The 27,570-nt window shown below is 44.9% G+C and overlaps 1 protein-coding gene across 2 annotated transcripts in view; it reads right to left on the minus strand.

The window, feature by feature from the left end:
• LOC106568440 (endoplasmic reticulum metallopeptidase 1) overlaps positions 1 to 27,570 on the minus strand; it is a 48,767-nt gene that overhangs the window by 16,857 nt on the left and 4,340 nt on the right. For both annotated transcript variants that reach the window (XR_014380214.1, XM_014138771.3), the window contains exons 3-9: positions 24,958 to 25,085; positions 23,243 to 23,348; positions 19,601 to 19,747; positions 19,315 to 19,407; positions 13,046 to 13,258; positions 12,406 to 12,529; positions 12,007 to 12,103 (exon numbers count right to left, since the gene is read on the minus strand). Coding sequence is in view for 1 of the 2 variants with exons in the window: in XM_014138771.3 (XP_013994246.3) it covers positions 12,007 to 12,103; positions 12,406 to 12,529; positions 13,046 to 13,258; positions 19,315 to 19,407; positions 19,601 to 19,747; positions 23,243 to 23,348; positions 24,958 to 25,085 (908 nt within the window). In the remaining variant the exon portion in view is untranslated. The remainder of the gene's footprint in view (positions 1 to 12,006; positions 12,104 to 12,405; positions 12,530 to 13,045; positions 13,259 to 19,314; positions 19,408 to 19,600; positions 19,748 to 23,242; positions 23,349 to 24,957; positions 25,086 to 27,570) is intronic.

Raw genomic sequence — 27,570 nt, forward strand, 5'->3', positions numbered from 1 at the left:
AATACCGTAATTTCCGGACTATTGAGCGCACCTGAATATAAGCCGCACCCACTGAATTTAAAATAAAATATTATTTTTAACATAAATAAGCCGCACATGTCTATAAGCTGCAACACCTCGGCCGTCTGCTCTCTGTGTGTTGACCCAGTCTTCGAGCTCATTTTCTAGTTCGGGCCATCTGCTTTTCTTCCCTCTGAAAGCTTTAGTTGTCTTTTTGCACCGAGTCAATTCCTCACGCTGCTGTTTCCAACGTCTTATCATCGACTCTTTAAGACCAAGCTCCCGTGCAGCAGCTCTATTTCCTTTTCCAACAGCCAGATCAATCGCCTTCAACTTGAAAGCTGCATTATATGCATTTCTCCGTGTGTTTGCCATGATGAGTGTGACAAAATGACTACCGTAATCAGAATGACGGGAAGTTTGAGAGCGCTCGATTTAATCTAAACAGTAAACAAAAAAGTTGTTTGACCTTAACCCGTTCGGCAATTTCATTGGTCTAATGAAAGCTTCATGCCGCCAAAAAACTGAGCACGTCACAGAATGTTTTTTTTTTTCGAAAAAAAAATTGAAAGCGGGAAAAATCCATATATTAGCCACGTCATTGTTTAAGCCGCGAGGTTCAAAGCATGGGAAAAAAGTTGCGGCTTATAGTCCGGAAATTACGGTATGGTATTTCTGTATTAAAATTTGCTACAATTTCTAAAACCCTGTTTTTGCTTTGTCATTATGGGGTATTGTATGTAGATTGATGAAGAAGAAAAAAAACGACTTTACCCATGTTAGAATCAGGCTGTAATGTAACAAAATGTGGACAAAGTCAAGGGGTCTGAATACTTTCCCAATGCACTGTAAACATTGAGCTTGTCTGATGCATTAAGATTGTTTGATGCTTTAAGATCACTATTTGATGAAATAACACACAAATGACTGAAGAGGGAGTCAGAGATCTAGAGGAAGAAACAAAACTGTAACCCAACCATCCTCCTCCTGCTGCTGCTGCTGCTGGCTTTCACAGATTCTGCCATTACTCTCCTGAAGTAGCCGGTAAAAGGCTACACGAAGAGTAGGCAACCTTTCTCATGTGGAATGCCAATTATCTTACCATTTCTACTGATCTGCATGCCAGTTATGGTTTTCATATGCACATTTTCATGGAACAGTTTCATTTAAATTTATAATAACGTCTTCGTATGTCAAATTTCTAAACCAATCTACATGAAAATGATACAAACCTACAAAGTACCTTCTATTGCCATTGCCAACTACGTAAAAAGTAGCTTATAAAGCCAACAAATAAAAACATTGCGGCCTGCGGGTTAAAAATATCCTGATAAAAATAAATATTCTATAAAATCACATTGGCTACTCATGGTCTGTCTGCAACGAACTTGAAACATTGTATCAACTATTAACTTGGGTCTGGCCTGAAGCTTGAGCTAGTTAACTTGCAACATTGTATAAAATACTTTGGGCCCTCAGAGTTTCTCCACACCAGTGAGCTCAGGACAGACACAGCTGTAGGCTATTTGCATAATCAGGTAGGCCTATTTTATGTTCCACTGAATCAGAGCATTACTTTTTTCCCTTTCATGCTGAGTTGTTATCGAAAGGGAGAGAGCTGGAAAGATTTTTCAAATACATTGAGGAACTATTGTCATTCTCAATGGATGTTAAAACTGACTTTGTTTGCTTGCCGTTTGAGGTGAAGAAAACATTACTTTGAGAATCTCCACAGGTCATTAGTGGTGGTGCATTAAGCCAATCAGAAACACACTTATATGCCAACATTTGCACGCAGGCCAGGTAGCCTATAGGCCTATGCGTAATCAGTTGTGCGTCCTTACTCAACATTGACAGGAGCACTCCAATAAAAGACAATGACTAAACTGACAAAACTCGTAAATGGAATGAAATAAACCAAAACTTGTTTCTCAAGTGTAGCAGCATAGGTTGTGCGCTCTGCAAACAATGTGTCCACTCCTACAATGAGAATGGAAAGACTGGAATAATAATAATAATAATAATAATAATAATAATAATAATATGTTGAATGCATTAAAAGAAATGAACATTGTAGATTAGAAATTATAGGAATTAACGTTAAATGTACTACTGGTGATATATGTAATGGGGAATTGATAGACTAACAATCAAACGCAAACAATTCACACAATGAAGTTATGAAACAATGAATGTGCACAAATTGGCAGGAGAGAGCGCGTTCTATATAAATATAATATTTTTTGTATGGCACATGAGACACCTGTCTAATTCGTGCCCATCTCTGTGAACTAATCCATTCTGGAGGCAGCGGGGATTGCACAGTATGTATGTATGTATGTATGTATGTATGTGTGTATGTATGTGTGTATGTGTGTATGTATGTATGTATGTATGTATGTATGTATGTATGTATGTATGTATGTATGTATGTATGCATGCACGCATACACACACACACACACACACACACACACACACACACGTTTTCAACCCCTGCTCCAATACAGGTTCCCAACCCCTGCTCCAATACAGGCTCCCAACCCCTGCTCCAATACAGGCTCCCAACCCCTGCTCCAATACAGGCTCCCAACCCCTGCTTCAATACAGGCTCCCAACCCCTGCTCCAATACAGGCTCCCAACCCCTGCTCCAATACAGGCTCCCAACCCCTGCTCCAATACAGGTTCTCAACCCCTGCTCCAATACAGGTTCCCAACCCCTGCTCCAATACAGGTTCCCAACCCCTGCTCCAATACAGGTTCCCAACCCCTGCTCCAATACAGGTTCCCAACCCCTGCTCCAATACAGGTTCTCAACCCCTGCTCCAATACAGGTTCCCAACCCCTGCTCCAATACAGGTTCCCAACCCCTGCTCCAATACAGGTTCCCAACCCCTGCTCCAATACAGGTTCCCAACCCCTGCTCCAATACAGGTTCCCAACCCCTGCTCCAATACAGGTTCCCAACCCCTGCTCCAATACAGGTTCCCAACCCCTGCTCCAATACAGGTTCCCAACCCCTGCTCCAATACAGGTTCCCAACCCCTGCTCCAATACAGGTTCCCAACCCCTGCTCCAATACAGGTTCCCAACCCCTGCTCCAATACAGGCTCCCAACCCCTGCTCCAATACAGGCTCCCAACCCCTGCTCCAATACAGGCTCCCAACCCCTGCTCCAATACAGGCTCCCAACCCCTGCTCCAATACAGGCTCCCAACCGTTGCTCCAATACAGGTTCCCAACCCCTGCTCCAATACAGGTTCTTCTTCTTCTTAATTTCTATCCCAATGTAAAATGTTCCTGTTTTATTTAATAGAGTGGGTTAGGTCTGCTCTATACCAAATTAGAAAACCCCCTGAGTGTCATCCCTGTTTCACACCTGGTAGTTTGGTGGATGGGACTACTAGCTCTCTGTAACCTAGAGGGCAACTCTATACCATGTTTCTTATAGGATAGCAATGTCTGTATTTCTGATTTCTTTGATAAAGTCTGGGTTCCTGCTCTTTAGGCCAAAGGCAGATGACCTCAGACCTTACATATTCCAGGATGAGATAGTAAAAGCTTTGTGTTCCATAGTGTCTAGTGTTGTTTTTGTGTGGTTTAGGCTCGGACCATTAGGTGTGAGCAGAGCATGCTGAGCATCTGGTGCATGCCTCTTAGGTCGCAGGATGGGGCTTGGGCAGGTGTATTAGTGGAGGTTGGACCTGTTGCTCTATTCAAGGCCTGGGCATGTGAGGCTGCCATGTTGAGGTCCTTGCTGCAGGGGTGGGGAACATGGGCGGGGGCAGAAGGGCAATAGGTTTGATCTGGGGGGGGAGGGGTAGAGGGTGTGGCTAGTTTTATTTTAGGGGGAAACGTGGCTGATGGTGGGAGGGGGTCTTGCAGTTCTGGGAGGATATCTCACTGGTCTGGGAGGGGTGTCTGTTGCTCCTTTGTGATGTTTATGGGCTGCAGTTGAGGGTGCCAGGAGGGGGGAGTCTGCTGGGTTGGTGGATCCTGCCTCGTCTTCTGTCCTGCTGTGGTGTTAAGGCTGTGGTTGGGGTCTGAAGTGGGCTGTTCTGTTGACTTCCCTGGAGGGGGGGGGGGCCCAGCTCTCATGAGTTGTTCATTGTCGCATCTCAGTTCTCACCTCTTCCTGCAGTGCACGACCCACGTGGAGTTCCAGGTCTCCGGCAGCCTCTGGAACTGCTGGTCTGCAGGCCAACAAGGCAGAGTTCATCTCAGCCTATACTACCCTCCAGTCCCTCGACTTCTTGGCGCTGACGGAAACATGGATTACCACAGAAAACACTGCTACTCCTACTGCTCTCTCCTCGTCTGACCACGTGTTCTCGCATACCTCGAGAGCATCTGGTCAGCGGGGTGGTGGCACTGGAATCCTCATCTCTCCCAAGTGAACATTCTCTCTTTTTACCCTGACCCATCTGTCTACCTCCTCCTTTGAATTCCATGCTGTCACAGTCACGAGCCCATTCAAGCTTAACATCCTTATCATTTATCGCCCTCCAGGTTCCCTTGGAGAGTTCATCAATGAGCTTGACGCCTTGATAAGTTCCTTTCCTGAGGATGGCTCACCCCTCACAGTTCTGGGTGACTTTAACCTCCCTACGTCTACCTTTGACTCATTTCTCTCTGCCTCCTTTCCAATCCTCTCCTCTTTTGACCTCACCCTCTCACCGTCCCCCCCTACTCACAAGGCAGGCAATACACTTGACCTCATCTTTACTGGATGCTGTTCTTCTACTAATCTCATTGCAACTCCCCTCCAAGTCTCCGACCACTACCTTGTATCCTTTTCCCTCTCGCTCTCCTCCAACACTACTCACTCTGCCCCTACTCAGATGGTATTGCGCCGTCGCAACCTTCGCTCTCTCTCTCTCCTGCTACTCTCTCCTCTTCCATCCTATCATCTCTTCCCTCTGCTCAATCCTTCTCCATCCAATCTCCTGATTCTGCCTCCTCTCCTCCCTTTCTGCATCCTTTGACTCTCTATGTCCCCTATCCTCCCGGCCGGCTCAGTCCTCCCCTCCTGCTCCTTGGCTCGACGACTCATTGTGAGCTCACAGAACAGGGCTCCGGGCAGCCGAGCGGAAATGGAGGAAAACTAGCCTCCCTGCGGACCTGGCATCTTTTCACTCCCTCCTCTCTACATTTTCTTCCTCTGTTTCTGCTGCTAAAGCCACTTTCTACCACTCTAAATTCCAAGCATCTGCCTCTAACCCTAGGAAGCTCTTTGCCACCTTCTCCTCCCTCCTGAATCCTCCTCCCCCTCCTCCCTCTCTGCGGATGACTTTGTCAACCATTTTGAAAAGAAGGTTGACGACATCCGATCCTCGTTTGTTAAGCCAAACGACACCGCTGGTCCTGCTCACATTGCCCTACCCTATGCTTTGACTGCTTTCTTCCCTCTCTCTCCAGATGAAATCTTGCGACTCGTGACGGCCGGCCGCCCAACAACCTGCCCGCTTGACCCTATCCCCTCCTCTTCTCCAGACCATTTCCGGAGACCTCCCTTACCTCACCCCGCTCATCAACTCATCCTTGACCGCTGGCTATGTCCCTTCCGTCTTCAAGAGAGCGAGAGTTGCACCCCTTCTCAAAAAACCTACACTCGATCCCTCCGATGTCAACAACTACAGACCAGTATCCCTTCTTTCTTTTCTCTCCAAAACTCTTGAGCGTGCAGTCCTTGGCCAGCTCCCTTGCTATCTCTCAGAATGACCTTCTTGATCCAAATCAGTCAGGTTTCAAGACTGGTCATTCAACTGAGACTGCTCTTCTGTGTCACGGAGGCTCTCCGCACTGCTAAAGCTAACTCCCTCTCCTCTCATCCTTCTAAACCTATCTGCTGCCTTTGATACTGTGAACCATCAGATCCTCCTCTCCACCCTCTCCGAGTTGGGCATCTCCGGCGTGGCTCACTCTTGGATTGCGTCCTACCTGACAGGTCGCTCCTACCAGTTGGCATGGCGAGAACCCGTCTCCGCACCACGTGCTCTCCCCACTGGTGTCCCACAGGGCTCAGTTCTAGGCCCTCTCCTATTCTCGCTATACACCAAGTCACTTGGCTCTGTCATATCCTCACATGGTCTCTCTTATCATTGCTACGCAGACGACACACAATTAATCTTCTCCTTTCCCCCTTCTTATAACCAGGTGGCGAATCGCATCTCTGCATGTCTGGCAGACATATCAGTGTTGATGACGGATCACCACCTCAAGCTGAACCTCGGCAAGACGGAGCTGCTCTTCCTCCCGGGCAAGGACTGCCCGTTCCATGATCTCGCCATCACGGTTGACAACTCCATTGTGTCCTCCTCCCAGAGTGCTAAGAGCCTTGGCGTGACCCTGGACAACACCCTGTCGTTCTCCGCTAACATTGAGGTGGTGACCCAATCCTGTAGGTTCATACTCTACAACATTCGCAGAGTACGACCCTGCCTTACACAGGAAGCGGTGCAGGTCCTAATCCAGGCACTTGTCATCTCCCGTCTGGATTACTGCACTCGCTGTTGGCGGGGCTCCCTGCCTGTGCCATTAAACCGCTACAACTCATCCAGAACGCCACAGCCCGTCTGGTGTTCAACCTTCCCAAGTTCTCTCACGTCACCCCGCTCCTCCGCACACTCCACTGGCTTCCAGTTGAAGCTCGCATCTGCTACAAGACCATGGTGCTTGCCTACGGAGCTGTGAGGGGAACGGCACCTCCGTACCTTCAGGCTCTGATCAGTCCCTACACCCAAAGAAGGGCACTGCGTTCATCCACCTCTGGCCTGCTCTCCTCCCTACCTCTGCGGAAGCACAGTTCCCGCTCAGCCCAGTCAAAACTGTTCGCTGCTCTGGCACCCCAATGGTGGAACAAGCTCCCTCACGACGCCAGGACAGCGGAGTCAATCACCACCTTCCGGAGACACCTGAAACCCCACCTCTTTAAGGAATACCGGGGATAGGATAAAGTAATCCTTCTAACCCACCCCCTATCCCCCCCCCCCCCCCAAAAAAAAGATATAGATGTACTATTGTAAAGTGGTTGTTCCACTGGATATCATAAGGTGAATGCACCAATTTGTAAGTCGCTCTGGATAAGATCGTCTGCTAAATGACGTAAATGTAATGTAAATGTTATCTGGGCTGTGTGTTCCTCTATTTCCTCAAGTTCTCTCACCACAGACCGGAGTGCGGCCAGCTCTCCCAGACAGCCATTTATCTCCACCTTCAGGTCCATTTGGGAGAGGGGTGTGTGGTTGTGCTGGTCTGTTTTGTGGTTCTGTGCTATCTGGAGTGTGTGGACTAGCTCACCATCTCTGAATGTATCCCTCTCGACTATGGGGGTGACTCTCCTCGTCTGCAGGGCGGTTTGAAGAGGTGTAATCAGACTAGCTTGGAGTGGGGTAGTTGTCATCAAGAGATAGCACGGCAGGAGAAGCTCTCTTTGATTCTGTGGACGTCCTGCTGAAAATGTTTTGAAGTTGCCTCCCGCCACTGTTCCATTGTTGTATAGATTGAATAGGTTGTCTCAGGGTCCTCGTTTTCCGGTATTCTGATCTTCCACCCTCTGCCAATACCCTCTCTCGTAGGAGGGTGTTGTGCGCTTATAGCAGTGTGCAATGACCAGGGATGGTCTGTGTGAAAGATTAAGTTGCTTTCTTTCCTATTTTTGTAGCAGTCAGAAAAAAGTGTCTCTGGATTGTCCATGAGGAGCTTCTCTTTGTACTCTCTCATTTTTTATATCCAAGGGATACTGTACTGTGGTGACCTCTGCAAAGGAGGAAGGCATGGAGCAGGGGGGCAAAATTTGGTTGGGGGAGGAACTCATAGCTGCCATAGTTGGGCTGAAGGGTTTTCACACCTCTCACTTCACACCTCAGTGCTAACTGAAGTTGCAGCAGGATCTGTTCTTTCCTAGCAAGCTTGGTAGCCTTTTAATTTAGCATTCAGTCTTTATGAAGTAAAATATCTAAAGATTATTGTAATGTTATTTTCCTACTAGGCTTTAGAAGTAGCTTCAGACTGAACATTACTTACTCAGTTCCAGGTTGGATTATATTTTTCGGGTTTCTGTTGTGCTTCTATTGCTGGTTGTTGGGTTATCAGAAGGTTTGCTGGATAGCAGTAAGAAACATTAGCAGTGAGAATTTGGTCCAAAACGAGGCTGTGGGTTTGGAGTTTTGATTTGGAATTAAAGGTTAGGATGTGGGTTTGGAGTTTGGATTTGGAATTAAGGTTAGTATCATGTATATGTTCTTGTAAAAAAAAAAAAAAAAAATCTAAACTTTATCCAACTCTAAATCTATCTTTTTGTAGAATAATTCTGAAAGATTCAGGAGCTCATCTGCTCATGAACTTCCCGGTCAACTGTATCTATAGGCTACATTATAGTTTCTTTTATTATTTTAGACTATCTGATATTAGTGCAAAAGCTTTAGGGCCAAACTGTACTACCGCCAAATAGGCCACACGCCTGGGAACGGGCAGAAAACGTTAACGTCGATCCACGAAGGCAAAAAGGACAATGTCGGAGATTACTTAAATAAAGAGAAAAGCTGTGAAATGTAGAGTTGAAAATAAAGAGAAGGGAGGACCAGAAAGTAATGTTTGGGAAAGATTTGATGAAGTGGTAAAAGAGGATGATAACAGTGTTATGTGTGATGATTGTGAGGCGCTATACAAATTCAACAGTCACAAGATCGCACTTCAAATAGGCCTATGGCACGTCAAGGTAACTGTAGCTGATGGGTAAAATGGAAACTGAAATCTGGACACTGATTGTAGGTCTATAACCTCTCACATAGCCTTAATGTTAACTCCTGCAGAACTAAACATTTATTGCAGTAAGATTATACACCAAATGTAGGTAAAATTATTACTGGGGAACAGGAGTAGAGAAATATGATTTATTTCAGTATCTTGAGAGAACGTGAATGGTCAGTTAGATACCGTCTGTAGAGGTGCTATATTTATCAGCATCATAAAAGCTGATAGTATTTCAACCACATTAAATATGCATCCAAGCAGAACTGAAATCTTATCAGAAACATGTTGGCGCGTTTACACAGCTTTCTATTTCCGTACAACCGGTCAATCTTATGTCCTTCAGAAAATCATTCCTTTTTTTGCTATTGCATTTCCTCCCCGGTCCCTAAACGTCTTTGCTCTGAGAAAGAAGCAGAAAAGCAGAAATGACAAAACTTCACCAAAACTTCACCAATGTCAATTAGATTGAAGCATTCATTCTATCGATTTATGGTGAGCAAGGGTTTATTTAGTCTTTTAGGGCAGTGGTTCCCAAACTTTTTATTGTCCTGTACCCCTTCAAACATTCAACAACCAGCTGCGTAGCCCCTCTAGCACCAGGGTCAGCGCACTGTCAAATGTTTTTTGACATCATTGTAAGCCCCCCCCCAATTCTTTCCTGTTATCCTGGTTTCCAGAAGAGGCCCACCACGTCTGTTGACTCATCCAGCTGTAACGCATAGAATTCACTGGCTTGTATGCAAAGCAGTAATTGTTTCAAAACATCTCCTGCCATGTCACTGATGTGTCAGGAAACAGTGTTGTTTTTGGGGCTATTTCCCCCAGCATTGTCCCAGCCATATCGATAGCAGCAGGAAGAATTAAGTCCTCTACAATAGTATGGGGTTTGCCTGTCCTAGCCACTCGGTAGCTCACCATATAAGATGCTTTCAGACCCTTCTTATTAATGGTATCTGTTGCTTTTATACATGTCTTACTACTGGAAAGTCTTAATTCTCGCTCAATAAACTCACGTGGCTTATTTTTCAAACTGGCATGTTTCGTTTCTAAATGTCTGCGCAAGAGTGAATGTTTCATTGAGTTGTGAGATAGTACTTTTGCACATATAACACACTGTGGTTGAGTAAAGACACTACTCCCAATATAAGTGAACCCCAAATCCATGTAAGGGGGCAGTAGCTCTTCGGCTGCATCAGATTCACAACTGTCAGTGTCCATGCTAGCTGGGCTAACAACAAATGTAGAATTACTGATGCTAGCATTGGATGTGCTCGTGGAAACAGAACAACTTGTGTCGTCGACAGGTACAGGTGTAGTACTGCTGGTAGTAGCAGTACCACCAGTAGAGCTGGTATGAGTCTCTATGGACGCAGGCCTAACTGTTTTTAACCATTTATCCATTTTTGAGGAAACGGAATGAGCAGCAGCTACGTTTGGCTACATTCTGACCGTTAGTGGAATTCCCGCTGGAGAGTAACGGTTAATGTGATTGGATGTTAATTATTTGACTAGGCTACCTGTATTTGACATTGTGTTGCTATTTCGCTGAACACTAGATGGTATTTTTGGCAGTGAAACGAGGCTACTCAGGTGAGAAAAAAAACATCACCCAAATGTATAGCCCCATTGGAAAATCTAAATGGACTGTTTGAAATTGTTTATCACATTCTTATTTGGTGTATCCCCGACTGCATTCTACATACCCCAGTTTGGGAATAGCTGTTCTAGGGAAACATACAGTCCAATCGGAAAGTATTCAGACCCCTTGACTTTTTCCACATTTTGTTACGTTACAGCCTTATTCTAAAATTGATTAAATCGTTTTCCCCCTCATCAATCTACACACAATACCCCATAATGACAAAGCAAAAACAGGTATTTATAAATATTACATTTACATAAGTACTCAGACCTTTAACTCAGTACTTTGTTGAAGCACCTTTGGCAGCGATAACAGACTCAAGTCTTCTTGGGTATGACGCTACACCTGTGTTTGTAAGGTTCCTCCCATTCTTCTCTGCAGATCCTCTCAAGCTCTGTCAGGTTGGATGGGGAGCGTTGCTGCACAGCTATTTTCATGTCTCTCCAGAGATGTTTGATCAGGTTCAAGTCCAAGCTCTGGCTGGGCCACTCAAGGACATTCAGAGATTTGTCCCGAAGCCACTCCTGTGTTGTCTTGGTTGTGTGCTTAGGGTCGTTGTCCTGTTGGAAGGTGAACCTTCGCCCCAGTCTGAGGTCATGAGCGCTCTGGAGCTGGTTTTCATCAAGGATCTCTCTGTACTTTGCTCCGTTCATCTTTCCCTCGATCCTGACTAGTCTCCCAGTCCCTGCCACTGAAAAACATCCCCACAGCATGATGCTGCCACCACCATGCTTCACCATAGGGATAGTGCCAGGTTACCTCCAGACGTGACACTTGGCTTTCAGGCCAAAGACTTCGATCTTGGTTTCATCAGACCAGAGAATCTTGTTTCTCATGGTCTGAAAGTTCTTTAGATTCCTTTTGGCAAACTCTAAGCGGGCTGTCATGTGCACTGAGGAGTGGTTTCCGTCTGGCCACTCTACCATAAAGGCCTGATGGTGGAGTGCTGCAGAGATGGTTGTCCTTCTGGAAGTTTCTCCATCTCCACAGAGGAACTCTGGAGTTCTATCAGAGTGACCATCGGGTTCTTGGTCACCTCCCTGACCAAGTCCCTTCTCTCCCGATTTCTTCAGTTTGGCAGGCGGCCAGCTCTAGGAAGAATCTTTCGTATATTATGTTCTTGGTACCCTTCCCCAGATCTGTGCCTCGACACAATCCTGTCTCGGAGCTCTACGGACAATTCCTTCGACATCATGGCTTGGTTTTTGCTCTGACGTGCACTGTCAACTGTGGAATAAGGCTGTAGCATATTAAAATGTGGAAAAAGGGAAGCAGTCTGAATACTTTCCCAAATGCATTGTATGACAGAAGAGAAGCTTCATGTATCTAATTATAGACAAGTTGACTAACAAATAGTCTACCAAAATGTTGGAAATTATAAGCAGAAATATATCTAAAATCAGGCAACAACAAAAAATCCTTCACCCCCTTTCAAAAAAATGGTTCTGCTGTCTCGGACTAGCCTACAGCTAGAGGGTTAGGTGTGGGCCTCAGATTGTCACATTATTACATGTAGTCGGGTGGTTGTGGATGGGTTATTAGCAATTGCGGGCGAGTGAACAAACAACTGACCCATGCACCAGTAACACACACAGACACACACAGCTCACCCCGTAGTAGAGGTTCTTGGCCAGTGTGTGGATCAGGACCATCGTCCCAGTGGCAGCAGAACCGTACATAAAGATGCATGTATAGAAGTCGTTGTACCTAGAGGACAACGGGGGAAAAAACTATATTAATGCAAAATGATATGCCTTATACTTCTATAAGTAATGACAATATTCTATATTGTTAAAATAATAAAAGTTGTCCTCTAAAGTGTGTGGTAGGGGCGATCCAGTATAAACACACAGGAAAAAAGATTGATTGGATACATCTACTTCCATACATATTCTCTTGTTATACTCTGGACATTTGTTATTTATGTCTAAATGGTGAAATAAATGTGGTCTAAATAAACTAGAAAATGTACATTTCCTGAAGAAAATGTGTGTTTCAGGTGTTAATACCAGAACATGGATCGTCCCGTCAGCGACACAACCAAGGCTATGATGAGCACTGTCAGCAGAGTGACCAACCAGCTGAGGATGACCACGGCCGTGGCGTAGGCCAGCTCCTTCATGTAACGACCTCCTGGGAAAGAGAGAAAGGGACATACAGTACACAGCTAGGCAGGGATGGGGTCAATTCAGGAAGTAAACTGAAATTATATTTCCCCCCGTAGAAAGCCAATGAGGAAAATGTACATTAGAATTAGAATTTCAGTTTACTTCCTGAATTAAAATGGAATTTACCCCAATTCTGCTGTACACAAATAGTCATTAATCCTTTAACACACTTTATAGGAAAATAACCAATAAAGGTCCCCCACATTACCAAACCCATCCTGCTCTGCTCAAACACATAAACCCTTTACACTCGTGGGAATTGGCCTATATGGATAGTGCTAAATAGAAAGGTTTCTTACAGAAGAAATATGAAAAGCATAACCATGGTAGCAATTAAAAAGGGAACAGTTTGGAGATTATGGGAAAATGATTAGACCAAAGTTGAGGACACCTGACACCTGTTGTTTGCGCCATCCAAAAACAGTCCATTAAAAATCGCAATCTGGGTCAAGTCGCAATCTATGCTCATGATGTCACTTACCCACATTACTGGGATGGGAGCACTTCTTAAATAGGTAGAGGAACGTTGCCATGGCAGTCATGTAGTTGATGATGGTACCAACGCGGGCCGGGTACGCCACCACCACCATGCCAAGCAGGTCGAAGAACACCATGTTGCCATGACGATACTCCGACGAGTCCGCCAGCTCCTCAGACATCACCAGGTGCTTCAGTACCGCCAGGATGTTGTCACCTAGGGATACGGGAACGAGGTGAAGTAAAGTGAAGTAAATTTTGATTTATTGAACCCACTGGTGTAAATTGGGTACAAAACAGGCCTCTCTTCCAGATGAGATTTAAGGTAGAATTTGTATTTATTAGAGATTGCCATTAGCTGCTAAAAACATAGTTTATGATGAGATTGAGAAGGCATTTCTAAAAAACTGTTACATTTGACATTCAGTCTAAAAGCTCTTTGGCCTAACAGTTATTAATATCCATGGACATGATTTATTTTACCTTTATTTAACTAGGCAAGTCAGTTAAGAACAAATTCTTATTGTCGATGACGACAAATTTTTAACTTGTCAGCTCGGGGATTCGATCTTGCAACCTTTCGGTTACCAGTCCAACGCTCTAACCACCAGGCTACCTGCCGCCCCATTAGATGAGAGGGTTTGTCCGATCAAATCCCAGCTAGATTATATTGTGGTTGTGCCCTTTAGCCTGAATAGCTGCAGTGATTCACTGATTTGCTCTACTCGGCATCTGTCTTCAATAGAAGCATTTTGTAAACAAACAATGCAAAGTATCAATCATTAAACCAACAACAGACAGACAAAGGGACAAGTGGGAGGATGAAATACATGAATGTGCTGCATTCTATGCAAAAAATAGAACACAAAAGGCAGGGATACATAAACGTATTGTGTTTGTCTAGTTTGTTAGTGCGTTGTGATTAGACTTAGGGCTGGGTCAGTTGTGCTGCCTATCTGTGATGTCCCCTGCTGTCGGTGGGTTATGAATGATCTCAGTATGCTGCAGAGCTGGGTTCAAATAATATACAAAATTATTTAAAAGCTTTGTCTGTGCTTGATTGAGCTTGCCTGGCTTAAATGGACCAATAGAAATGTCCAAAAACAGCAAATCGCACACATCTGGCACTCCATGGTAATCTAGACTAGAGCAAATGCTTAAAGTATTTGAAAGATTTCCAATAGTAACTGAACCAAGGTCTGGTATACTGCTAGTGCATCTCCCCCTCTCTGTTCGCTTGAAAACACAAAACTAAGTAAACAGCAGCCTAGCCTGGTAAAATGGCCAGCCTTGCACAAAGCTCCATTGTTCCAGTGTTCCGTTTGATATCTCCACGGAGTCCGTTCTGCCCCCACAACGCAAACATAAAGCATTGCTTTCATTTGGACATTGGCTGCCTGGTAGCCTGAAATCCAAACTGACTTAGCTATGTTTAAACTGAAACAGTGGTGAGCCACAGCTTTCAGTCTGGTTTAAGCAGGCTAGCTTGGCTGGTCCTCTGGGTTGGGGGAAACTAGGCCTTGTCATACTGAAATTATTTGATGTTCTTAGAGAGTTTCACTAATTCCCTCCACCCAGTCGGAGATTAAGAAATACACTACAAATTAACGAAGGTATAAGTGATTTGCATCTAGTTTTGAACCAGAACTAAGAGCATTTATTTATAGCAGTTTTGAACCAGATTACAACCAGAACTAACAGCATGCACAGTTGAAGTCGGAAGTTTACATACACCTTAGCCAAATACATTTAAACTCAGTTTCACAATTCCTGCCATTTAATCCTAGTACAAATTCCCTGTCTTAGGTCAGTTAGGATCACCACTTTATTTTAAGAATGTGAAATGTCAGAATAATAGTAGAGAGAATTATTTATTTCAGCTTTTATTTCTTTCGTCACATTCCCAGTGGGTCAGAAGTTTACATACACTAATTGAGTGTTTGGTAGCATTGCCTTTAAATTGTTTAACTTGGGTCAAATGTTTCGGGTAGCCTTCCACAAGCTTCCCACAATAAGTTGGGTGAATTTTGGCCCATTCCTCCTGACAGAGCTGGTGTAACTGAGTCAGATTTGTAGGCCTCCTTGCTCGCACACGCTTTTTCAGTTCTGCCCACACATTTTCTATAGGATTGAGGTTCAGGGCTTTGTGATGGCCACTCCAATACCTTGACTTTGTTGTCCTTAAGCCATTTTTCCACAACTTTGGAAGTATGCTTTGGTTCATTGTCCATTTGGAAGACCTATTTGCAACCAAGCTTTAACTTCCTGACTGATGTCTTGAGATGTTGTTTCAATATATTCACATAATTTTCCTACCTCATGATGCCATCTATTTTGTGAAGTGCACCAGTCCCTCCTGCAGCAAAGCACCCCCACAACATGATGCTGCCTGCCACCTTCGTGCTTCACAGTTGGGATGGTGCTCTTTGGCTTACATGGTGTTCTTTGGCCACCCCTTTTCCTCCAAACATAACTATGGTCATTATGGCCAAACAGTTCTATTTTTATTTTTTTATTTTTTTTCCCCAATCAGACCAGAGGACATTTCTCCAAAAAGTACGATCTTCGTCCCCATGTGCAGTTACAAACCGTGGTCTGGCTTTTTTTTATGGCGGTTTTGGAGCAGTGGCTTCTTCCTTGCTGAGCGGCCTTTTAGGTTATGTCGATATAGGACTCGTTTTACTGTGGATATAGATACTTTTGTACCGGTTTTCTCCAGCATCTTCACAAGGTCCTTTGCTGTTGTTCTGGAATTGATTTGCACTTTTCACACCAAAGTACGTTCATCTCTAGGAGACAGAATGCGTTCCTTTTCTGAGCGGTATGACGGCTGCGTGGTCCCAAGGTTGTGTATACATTTGTACAGATGAACATGGTACATTCAGGCATTTGGAAATTGCTCCCAAGGATGAACCACACTTGTGGAGGTCTACAATTGGGTCTTGGCTGATTTCTTTAGATTTTTCCATGATGTCAAGCAGAGGCACTGAGTTTGAAGGTAGGCCTTGAAATACATCCACAAGTACACCTCCAATTGACTCAGGCTAATTTACATAATTTATCAGAACCTTCTAAAGCCATGACATCATTTTCTGGAATTTTCCAAGCTGTTTAAAAGGCACAGTAAACTTAGTGTATGTAAACTTCTGGCCCAGTGGAATTGTGATACAGTGAATTATAAGTGAAATAATCTGTCTGTAAACAATTGTTGGAAAAATGACTTGTGTCATGCACAAAGTAGATGTCCTAACCGACTTGCCAAAACTATAGATTGTTAACAAGAAATTTGTGGAGTGGTTGAAAAACGAGTTTTAATGACTCCAACCTAAGTGTATGTAAACTTCCGACTTCAACCTCATCTACAGTAGTTTTGGACCAGATTACAACCAGAAGTAACAGCATGCATCTATAGTAGTTTTGGACCAGATTACAACCAGAAGTAACAGCATGCATCTATAGTAGTTTTGGACCAGATTACAACCAGAAGTAACAGCATGCATCTATAGTAGTTTTGGACCAGATTACAACCAGAAGTAACAGCATGCATCTATAGTAGTTTTGGACCAGATTACAACTAGAAGTAACAGCATGCATCTATAGTAGTTTTGGACCAGATTACAACCAGAAGTAACAGCATGCATCTATAGTAGTTTTGGACCAGATTACAACTAGAAGTAACAGCATGCATCTATAGTAGTTTTGGACCAGATTACAACCAGAAGTAACAGCATGCATCTATAGTAGTTTTGGACCAGATTACAACCAGAAGTAACAGCATGCATCTATAGTAGTTTTGGACCAGATTACAACCAGAAGTAACAGCATGCATCTATAGTAGTTTTGGACCAGATTACAACCAGAAGTAACAGCATGCATCTATAGTAGTTTTGGACCAGATTACAACCAGAACTAACAGCATGTATCTATAGTAGTTTTGGACCAGATTACAACCAGAAGTGAGAGCATGAATATAGTTTTGGATCAGATGTGAGGATAAAGATTAATTACTTCTAAAACAGATCCTGGTCCATTTATCATGGTGGTAGTGGACAGACCAATACCTTCTAAGATATGGGGAAATACTCTTCACGCCACTTCAATACCGAAGTGCTTTCTCGCAGCAAATTAGGAGAATTTTAACGTAGCAGGTTAGGAGAATTATGCTTACATTTATAAACAATCAAATATACAGTATCTCTTATGCGTGGGAATACTTTGGGAGACATTTCCAAAATTAAAATCACTTGGAGCTCATTTGCCGGTGTTTTTACAGTCTTATGTCCAACAATAAAAATTTGCTCAGAAAACTTGGGGATCCAAATAAATCCTGCGGGGCGCCAGTTAGGGTACACTGCTTTAAGATATACTCTTTCTCCACCATACAGGGTTAGACTGCTATGTTGTTCAAAATAGCTCCTCAGGCTAGTAATATTTCATGACTGTCTTGATGGGCTGCTTCTATTTTAGATACTTTATTTCCCCCACTACTGTTTATGTGTGGATATGTTTATGCTACCTGGTAGTTAGAGGTTAGCAGTATGTGGTGTTTATGCTACCTGGTAGTTAGAGGTTAGCAGTATGTGGTGTTTATGCTACCTGGTAGTTAGAGGTTAGCAGTATGTGGTGTTTATTCTACCTGGTAGTTAGAGGTTAGCAGTATGTGGTGTTTATTCTACCTGGTAGTTAGAGGTTAGCAGTATGTGGTGTTTATTCTACCTGGTAGTTAGAGGTTAGCAGTATGTGGTGTTTATTCTACCTGGTAGTTAGAGGTTAGCAGTATGAGGTGTTTATGCTACCTGGTAGTTAGAGGTTAGCAGTATGAGGTGTTTAATCTACCTGGTAGTTAGAGGTTAGCAGTATGTGGTGTTTATTCTACCTGGTAGTTAGAGGTTAGCAGTATGTGGTGTTTAATCTACCTGGTAGTTAGAGGTTAGCAGTATGTGGTGTTTATTCTACCTGGTAGTTAGAGGTTAGCAGTATGTGGTGTTTATTCTACCTGGTAGTTAGAGGTTAGCAGTATGAGGTGTTTATGCTACCTGGTAGTTAGAGGTTAGCAGTATGAGGTGTTTAATCTACCTGGTAGTTAGAGGTTAGCAGTATGAGGTGTTTATTCTACCTGGTAGTTAGAGGTTAGAGTAGAAGTGCTTGGTTGAGCAGTATGTGTGCTACAGACAGTGGAGGGTGTTTAAGCTACCTTGGCATGAAGGTTAGAGGAGAGTGACTGTTGGTAGAGGTTGAGCAATGTGAGGTGTGCTACAGCCTACAGCAGATTGTGTTTACACTACCAGGGAGCTAAGTGCTTGTATGAGCAGTTATGTTCATTAATGGATGGAATGTGGAGAGAGAGTAGGGAGCAGCTACCTAGCTGCGTTGAGGACTAGGTTGTGAGCTACAGCCTACGGTACAGTAGAGCTGTCATTGATAAATGAGATATGGAGAGAGAGAGGGAAGGAAGGAGGGAGGGAGAGAGGGCAGGAGGGAGCAGACGGAGGGTAAAACACACTGTAATGGGTATGAGTGCTCATCTGAGGTGGGCTCTGAGGAATAGAAAGACGTTGTCTGTCTGTACTAAAGTCAGTCTGATTGTCCGGTTGTTTGGAGTCATTTGTAAAACTATTGACTCTTGCTGCCATTAAAGCTGTATTATAACAAATAGGATAATGTTGCACATCACAGTGTGTACGAAAGTATTGGCACCATGATGTGAGTAAGTGAACTTCATTGGTGATAATGAGGTAAGTAGTGTTTTGTCTCCGTCTGAGCTGAGCTGAGCTGAGCGTAGCCTACAGCAGAGCTGTCTGTCTGGCGGCCTGAGCTGAGCGTAGCCTACAGCAGAGCTGTCTGTCTGGCGGCCTGAGCTGAGGGTAGCCTACAGCAGAGCTGTCTGTCTGGCGGCCTGAGCTGAGCGTAGCCTACAGCAGAGCTGTCTGTCTGGCGGCCTGAGCTGAGCGTAGCCTACAGCAGAGCTGTCTGTCTGGCGGCCTGAGCTGAGCGTAGCCTACAGCAGAGCTGTCTGTCTGGCGGCCTGAGCTGAGCGTAGCCTACAGCAGAGCTGTCTGTCTGGCGGCCTGAGCTGAGCGTAGCCTACAGCACTAACAAGGACCTGAGTTGAGCTAGCCAAACACCATGGTAGAAGTCTCCTCAGACTCCCAGAGAGACATGCATCACCTCCAGCCTCAGATTGGAGCTGGAGAAACGGCCCACTTCCCACACACAGACAACATTCTCTGTTCATAACAGAAAAAGCACCGCTATGGGGCCCATAGAACTTACCTGCCCTCTGGATGGAGTCAGTCAGTATTCTGTCGGATGTGTCGTACTTGGTGTGGTAGAGGAAACCGTTCTCAATGAAGGCCAAATCAATTCCTACACACACACACAGAGGGACAAGAGGGTCAGGTCAGTGAGATTAACAATGCTCAGGTAGGGGGAATGGAAATGAACTGTTCATCTAGAGGCTAATGAGAAACACACTAAAGGATGAGCTCAGACAACCATTAAATAAAGTGAAGGCAGTCGGATAGGCAGGAGATCTAAGAAGGCAGAAGTTTTACCCTACCTGGAATGTTTCCAAAATCCCTGTAGATGCGGAAGTCCGTGTCAGATGGGATCACACCGCTCTGGAAGACTTCCTGTCCCACCACCGAGGCAAAGGGATGTTTGGCAGCATGGACATAGGCCTGGACCAACCAGGGGTTCTCAGGACCTGTGTGTGTGTGTGTGTGTGTGTGTGTGTGTGTGTGTGTGTGTGTGTGTGTGTGTGTGTGTGTCAATGAAGGAGAGCCAAGAGAGGAGGGACTCGTAAAAGATGTGAAACCATCACTTTAAACTTGTACATAGAGTCCACCCTTTAAAGCAGTGGTTCTTAAACTTTTTCAGCCTGGGACCCAAATGAGAAACTCTGTGTTTTCCTGGGACCCAAGCTTAGGAAAATATGCAACTATTCATAAATATTGTTACGTTTCATTGCGTTATGCCTAAAACAAATGCAATATAGACAAAAACAAATAACAGTGAAATACCCATATAAATATCTATTCATGTTTCTTTTCCCCATTAAAAACACTCTTAATATCTGTCTAGGTTGGAACTGTAGCTGTTAAAATACAATAAATATTTTGAATAATAAACTGACTGATCACAACACACAGATGTAAAACAGAACCACAGGAGGCTGCTGAGGGGAGGACGGCTCATAATAATGGCTGGAACGGAGAGGATGGAATGGCACCAAACACCTGGAAACCATGGAAACCATATGTTTGATGTATTTGATACCATTCCGCTAATTCCGCACAAAACACATTGCGGGTGATACTCGTTATTTCTCAAAGTTTGTAGAAAACCAAAAGAGAGAAACTCATCGCTGTATTTGCGTTTCATGACGAGTGAGCTCAGTCAGAACTTGTGGCTAGCTTGAGTCCATTTGATGACAGCGGTGAGTGATGGTGAGTGGGAATAACAAGTCAGTGGCTGACAGCACATCATCTGCTGCTGAACGACAGAGCTGCAGCGTGTGGGTCGCGGAGTGACCTTCAAGAAAACTGCAGAAAAAAGATCTGGTAAACGACGAAGCACACGCATCTTCCTCCCACTCGCACAGCTGCCAATCAGAGCTGAGATACAGCTGCTAAACAGAGCTGAGGTACAGCTGCCAATCAGAGCTGAGGTACAGCTGCTAAACAGAGCTGAGGTACAGCTGCTAAACAGAGCTGAGGCACAGCTGCCAATCAGAGCTGAGGTACAGCTGCTAAACAGAGCTGAGGTACAGCTACACGAAGAGTAGGCAACCTTTCTCATGTGGAATGCCAATTTATCTTACCATTTCTACTGATCTGCATGCCAGTTATGGTTTTCATATGCACATTTTCATGGAACAGTTTCATTTAAATTTATAATAACATCTTCATATCGCAAAATCATTGTCATGTGGTTAATCAAAATTATATCCAAATCTAAATGAAAATGATAAACCTAAAAAGTTACTTCTATTCTATATAAAAATAGCCTACATAAAGCCAACAAATAAAAACATTGCAGCCTGCAGGTAGAAAACATCCTGATTTTAATATAAATATCCTATAAATCACATATGCTACTCATGGTCTGTCTGCAACGAACCTGAAACATTGTATCAACTATTAACTTGGGTCTGGCCTGAAGCTTGAGCTAGTTATCTTGGGTCTGGCCTGAGGCTTGAGCTAGCTAACTTGCAACATTGTATAAAATACTTTGGGCCCTCAGTTTCCTGCCCAGTGAGCTCAGGACGTACACAGCTGTAGGCTATTTGCATAAGACGCAGTGCTTGACTTTGGCAGGAGCTCACCAGAGCTGAGTACCGACACCTCAAATGTTCTACTGCTTGAGCTCCTGTTCCTCTTTATAGAATATCAGAAGTATTGTGGAGCTCCTGCACCTAAATATAAACAGTACCAGCACCCAACATGAATACTGGAACCTATTTCAGTTCAAGTCAGGCACTGATGAGAAGTAATGAGGTAGGCCTATTTTATGGCTTTTCCACTGAATCGGAGGATAACATTTTTCCCTTTCACTCTGAGTTGTTATCAAAACGGAGGGGCTGGAAAGATTTTTCAAATGCATTGAGGAACTATTGTCATTCTCAATGGATGTTAAAACTGACTTTGTTTCCTGTTTGAGGTGAAGAAAACATTACTTTGAGAATCTCCACAGCTCATTAGTGGTGGTGCATTAAGCCAATCAGAAACACACTTATATGCCAACATTTGCACGCAGGCCAGGTAGCCTATAGGCCTATGTGTAATCAGTTGTGCGTCCTTACTCAACATTGTCTTTTATTGGAGTGCTCCTGTCAATGACTAAACTGACAAAACTCGTAAATGGAATGAAATAAACCAAAACTTGTTTCTCAAGTGTAGCAGCATAGGTTGTGCGCTCTGCAAACAATGTGTCCACTCCTACAATGAGAATGGTAAGACTGGAATAATAATATTCAATGCATTAAAATAAATGACCAGAAACAAAGTAACAAACATTGTAGATTAGAAATGATAGGAATTAACATTAAATGTACTACTGGTGATATATGTAATGGGGAATTGATAGACTAACAATCAAACGCAAACAATTCACACAATGAAGTTATGAAACAATGAATGTGCACAAATTGGCAGGAGAGAGCACATTCTAGAGAAGTACATTGTGAATCTGGGTACTACATGGTCAATCTGACGTCTGCATTGGCCGTGCAGATTTTACGGTGATACGGCCTCTGCAGAAATCAGGGCATTCACACTTCTCGCTGAGCAGTGCAAAGCTGTTGTCAAGGAAGTGAGTTTTTGTGTTTTCTACAGGATGTACCACCCCACCTACAGTCAACCAATCAGGTCAATGCAGAGCTATACAGAGCCCTCCACATTGTTGTAACAGTTGGGAGGAGCATGGCGATGCGGTATGGAGCTCCATTTGGTCTCTGGAGGCTCGCAATTCCGTCCCACAATCCATATGGAGCCTCCGACCACATTTTCAGATCAAGCATAAATTGTCTTTTAGTCTAGGCCTCCAATGGATTAGTTTACTGAGATGGGCGCATATATATATATATATATATATATATATATATATATATATATATATATATATATATATATATATATATATATATATATATATATATATATATATATATTTGTTACTGCTCGACCAAAACAATCGCCTTATGACCAAACTACTGACCAGTCGACTAATTGGGGTCAGTTCCAAGCATAAGATATTCACATTTACAACAGCAGCCAGTGAATTGATTTTCCTGACACACCTCAAGCTGACATTGCTGGGGGCTATTTGCATTCTGCCAGGTGTTCCTGTATGACAGCTCTATTCCGTTCCCTGAGGACCAGGAAGATTTGTTCAGCTGCTGACACAGACACCTAAATAAATATGTTCCATTGGCCTGGATCCAGGTCCAATCACTGGTCTAAAACACAGAGTAGGTAGAAGTTGCCCCTACCCCACAGATCTAGGATCAGATAGTACTTTATTTCTTCTCCTGGTCAAGGTTAGGTTTGGGAGTAGGCTAATCTGATCCTAGATATGTGGTGTAGGGGGCACCTTCTACTTAGAAAACACAAATTCTTTGTCCACCCACCCCCACTGCCTCCACCTACCATATGTGCATGTGTGAGTGTGAGTGTGAGTGTGTGTGTGTGTGTCCACCTACCTGTCTGAAACACCACCTCTTTGCCACCCACCCCTGCAGCCTCCAGGTTGATGAAGGCTCGGACCTGCTTGGCCCAGGGATGCTGAGTGATGAAGCCATGACTCGCCTGGGGTGGTGGGGAGAAGAGGTTTACATTTTTTTTTTTTTAAACACATTCCATATTATGTCATTTAATATCATTTTACAAGAACAAGCAACCCTTACACAAGAGGAATAGCATTTATGATTCTGGCTGAAAACATGTTCACTCAATATGTGATTGTGTGAACTTCTTAGTTGACCTAACATCCTGTCCAGTGTTCACTAGTGTCCCCCAGTGTCTCTCTCTGTCCAGTGTTCACTAGTGTCCCCCAGTGTCTCTCTCTGTCCAGTGTTCACTAGTGTCCCCCAGGGTCTCTCTCTGTCCAATGTTCACTAGTGTCCCCCAGGGTCTCTCTCTGTCCAATGTTCACTAGTGTCCCCCAGGGTCTCTCTCTGTCCAGTGTTCACTAGTGTCCCCCAGGGTCTCTCTCTGTCCAGTGTTCACTAGTGTCCCCCAGTGTCTCTCTCTGTCCAGTGTTCACTAGTGTCCCCCAGTGTCTCTCTCTGTCCAGTGTTCACTAGTGTCTCTCTGTGTCCAGTGTTCACTAGTGTCTCTCTGTGTCCAGTGTTCACTAGTGTCCAGTGTTCACTAGTGTCCCCCAGTGTCTCTCTGTGTCCCCCAGTGTCTCTCTGTGTCCAGTGTTCACTAGTGTCCCCCAGTGTCTCTCTGTGTCCAGTGTTCACTAGTGTCCCCCAGGGTCTCTCTCTGTCCAGTGTTCACTAGTGTCCCCCAGGGTCTCTCTCTGTCCAGTGTTCACTAGTGTCCCCCAGGGTCTCTCTCTGTCCAGTGTTCACTAGTGTCCCCCAGGGTCTCTCTCTGTCCAGTGTTCACTAGTGTCCCCCAGGGTCTCTCTCTGTCCAGTGTTCACTAGTGTCCCCCAGGGTCTCTCTCTGTCCAGTGTTCACTAGTGTCCCCCAGGGTCTCTCTCTGTCCAGTGTTCACTAGTGTCCCCCAGGGTCTCTCTCTGTCCAGTGTTCACTAGTGTCCCCCAGGGTCTCTCTCTGTCCAGTGTTCACTAGTGTCCCCCAGGGTCTCTCTCTGTCCAGTGTTCACTAGTGTCCCCCAGGGTCTCTCTCTGTCCAGTGTTCACTAGTGTCCCCCAGTGTCTCTCTCTGTCCAGTGTTCACTAGTGTCCCCCAGTGTCTCTCTCTGTCCAGTGTTCACTAGTGTCCCCCAGTGTCTCTCTCTGTCCAGTGTTCACTAGTGTCCCCCAGTGTCTCTCTCTGTCCAGTGTTCACTAGTGTCCCCCAGTGTCTCTCTCTGTCCAGTGTTCACTAGTGTCCCCCAGTGTCTCTCTCTGTCCAGTGTTCAATAGTGTCCCCCAGGGTCTCTCTCTGTCCAGTGTTCACTAGTGTCCCCCAGTGTCTCTCTCTGTCCAGTGTTCACTAGTGTCCCCCAGTGTCTCTCTCTGTCCAGTGTTCACTAGTGTCCCCCAGGGTCTCTCTCTGTCCAGTGTTCACTAGTGTCCCCCAGTGTCTCTCTCTGTCCAGTGTTCACTAGTGTCCCCCAGTGTCTCTCTCTGTCCAGTGTTCACTAGTGTCCCCCAGTGTCTCTCTCTGTCCAGTGTTCACTAGTGTCCCCCAGTGTCTCTTTCTGTCCAGTGTTCACTAGTGTCCCCCAGGGTCTCTCTCACCTGCAGCACATTCTCCTCAGCTCCATTGAAGAGGAACACAACCCCGTGTCGTAGAGGTGTGGAGAGGTTGGCCAGGGAGTGGAGCACCTCCAACATCACCGCACAGCTCACTGCATCGTCACTTGCACCTGTCACACACACAGGTTACATGGGGTCAGAGACTGAGGAAGGCTGGCACAGTAACACTGTGTGTGTGGTCTCATAAAACTATATGGGTGTGTCTCTGAATATTGGTGAGCGAGATTAGGTGTGTGTGTGTGTGTGTGTGTGTGTGTGTGTGTGTGTGTGTGTGTGTGTGTGTGTGTGTGTGTGTGTGTGTGTGAGACAATGCCCTGCTGAAATTCCTGCCTGGAGGGCTGATTGCATAATCACACAGTGGGAGCAACAGTAATCACTTACTACCTAACCATCAGACAAGCTACACACTGAGATCAACAGTACCCTAACCATCAGACAAGCTACACACTGAGATCAACAGTACCCTAACCATCAGACAAGCTACACACTGAGATCAACAGTACCCTAACCATCAGACAAGCAACACACTGAGATCAACAGTACCCTAACCATCAGACAAGCTACACACTGAGATCAACAGTACCCTAACCATCAGACAAGCAACACACTGAGATCAACAGTACCCTAACCATCAGACAAGCAACACACTGAGATCAACAGTACCCTAACCATCAGACAAGCTACACACTGAGATCAACAGTACCCTAACCATCAGACAAGCTACACACTGAGATCAACAGTACCCTAACCATCAGACAAGCTACACACTGAGATCAACAGTACCCTAACCATCAGACAAGCTACACACTGAGATCAACAGTACCCTAACCATCAGACAAGCTACACACTGAGATCAACAGTACCCTAACCATCAGACAAGCAACACACTGAGATCAACAGTACCCTAACCATCAGACAAGCTACACACTGAGATCAACAGTACCCTAACCATCAGACAAGCTACACACTGAGATCAACAGTACCCTAACCATCAGACAAGCAACACACTGAGATCAACAGTACCCTAACCATCAGACAAGCAACACACTGAGATCAACAGTACCCTAACCATCAGACAAGCAACACACTGAGATCAACAGTACCCTAACCATCAGACAAGCTACACACTGAGATCAACAGTACCCTAACCATCAGACAAGCTACACACTGAGATCAACAGTACCCTAACCATCAGACAAGCTACACACTGAGATCAACAGTACCCTAACCACTTTGTCTACTTAGGCTTTTAGAACTGTTCATCAGACAATCTACTGCCTCCTTCAGCCCCGTGTCCCTATACTGCTGCACTGAGGGTAAAAGGCCCCTCTCATGCCAGGCTGGTTCAGAGGTTGGAGCTGTTGACTCAGGGGCACACATTACCCGGCAGGGTGCAAGGTGCAGCGGTGCCGGTCTAGCCACTAACGCTCTTCTCTGTCTCCTTCTACTGTTCTACTCTAAAGCTATCCCTGTCTAATAAAAACACAAAAGGAAGGTGAAATTTGGAATTCCACTTTCTGCCCCACTAGGCCAGCCCCATTCCACCACTATCAGTAGGAAATCTCTCCACGGTAAATTGTGGCTGTTCTATTAGCCACTGTCTCATCCTACAGTCCGGTATTCTATTGTTGTTGACAGTCCGGTATTCTATTGTTGTTGACAGTCCGGTATTCTATTGTTGTTGACAGTCCGGTATTCTATTGTTGTTGACAGTCCGGTATTCTAAACTCAGCAAAAAAAGAAACGTCCCTTTTTCAGGACCCTGTCTTTCAAAGATAATTCATAAAAATCCAAATAACTTCACAGATCTTCAATGTAAAGGGTTTAAACACTGTTTCCAATGCTTGTTCAATGAACCATAAAGAATTCATGAACATTCACCTTTGGAACGGTCGTTAAGACACTAACAGCTTACAGACGGTAGGCAATTAAGGTCACAGTTATGAAAACTTAGAGGACACTAAAGAGGCCTTTCTACTGATTCTGAAAAACACCAAAAGGAAGATGCCCAGGGTCCCTGCTCATCTGCGTGAAATTGCCTTAGGCATGCTGCAAGGAGGCATGAGGACTGCAGATGTGGCCAGGGCAATAAATTGCCATGTCCGTACTGTGAGACGCCTAAGACAGCACTACAGGGAGACAGGACGGACAGCTGATCGTCCTCGCAGTGGCAGACCACGTGCAACAACACCTGCACAGGATCGGTACATCCCAACATCACACCTGCAGGACAGGTACAGGATGGCAACAACAACTGCCCGAGTTACACCAGGAACACACAATCCCTCCATCAGTGCTCAGACTGTCCGCAATAGGCTGAGAGAGGCTGGACTGAGGACTTGTAGGCCTGTTCTAAGGCAGGTCCTCACCAGACATCACCGGCAACAACTTCGCCTATGGGCACAAACCCACCGTCGCTGGACCAGACAGGACTGGCAAAAAGTGCTCTTCACTGACGAGTCGCAGTTTTGTCTCACCAGGGGTGATGGTCGGATTCACGTTTATCGTCGAAGGAATGAGTGTTACACCGAGGCCTGTACTCTGGAGCGGGATCGATTTGGAGGCGGAGGGTCCGTCATGGTCTGGGGCGGTGTG

The sequence above is a fragment of the Salmo salar genome, chromosome 13 (genome assembly GCF_965601325.2).
Source record: "Salmo salar chromosome 13, fSalSal1, whole genome shotgun sequence".
Taxonomy (NCBI): domain Eukaryota; kingdom Metazoa; phylum Chordata; class Actinopteri; order Salmoniformes; family Salmonidae; genus Salmo; species Salmo salar.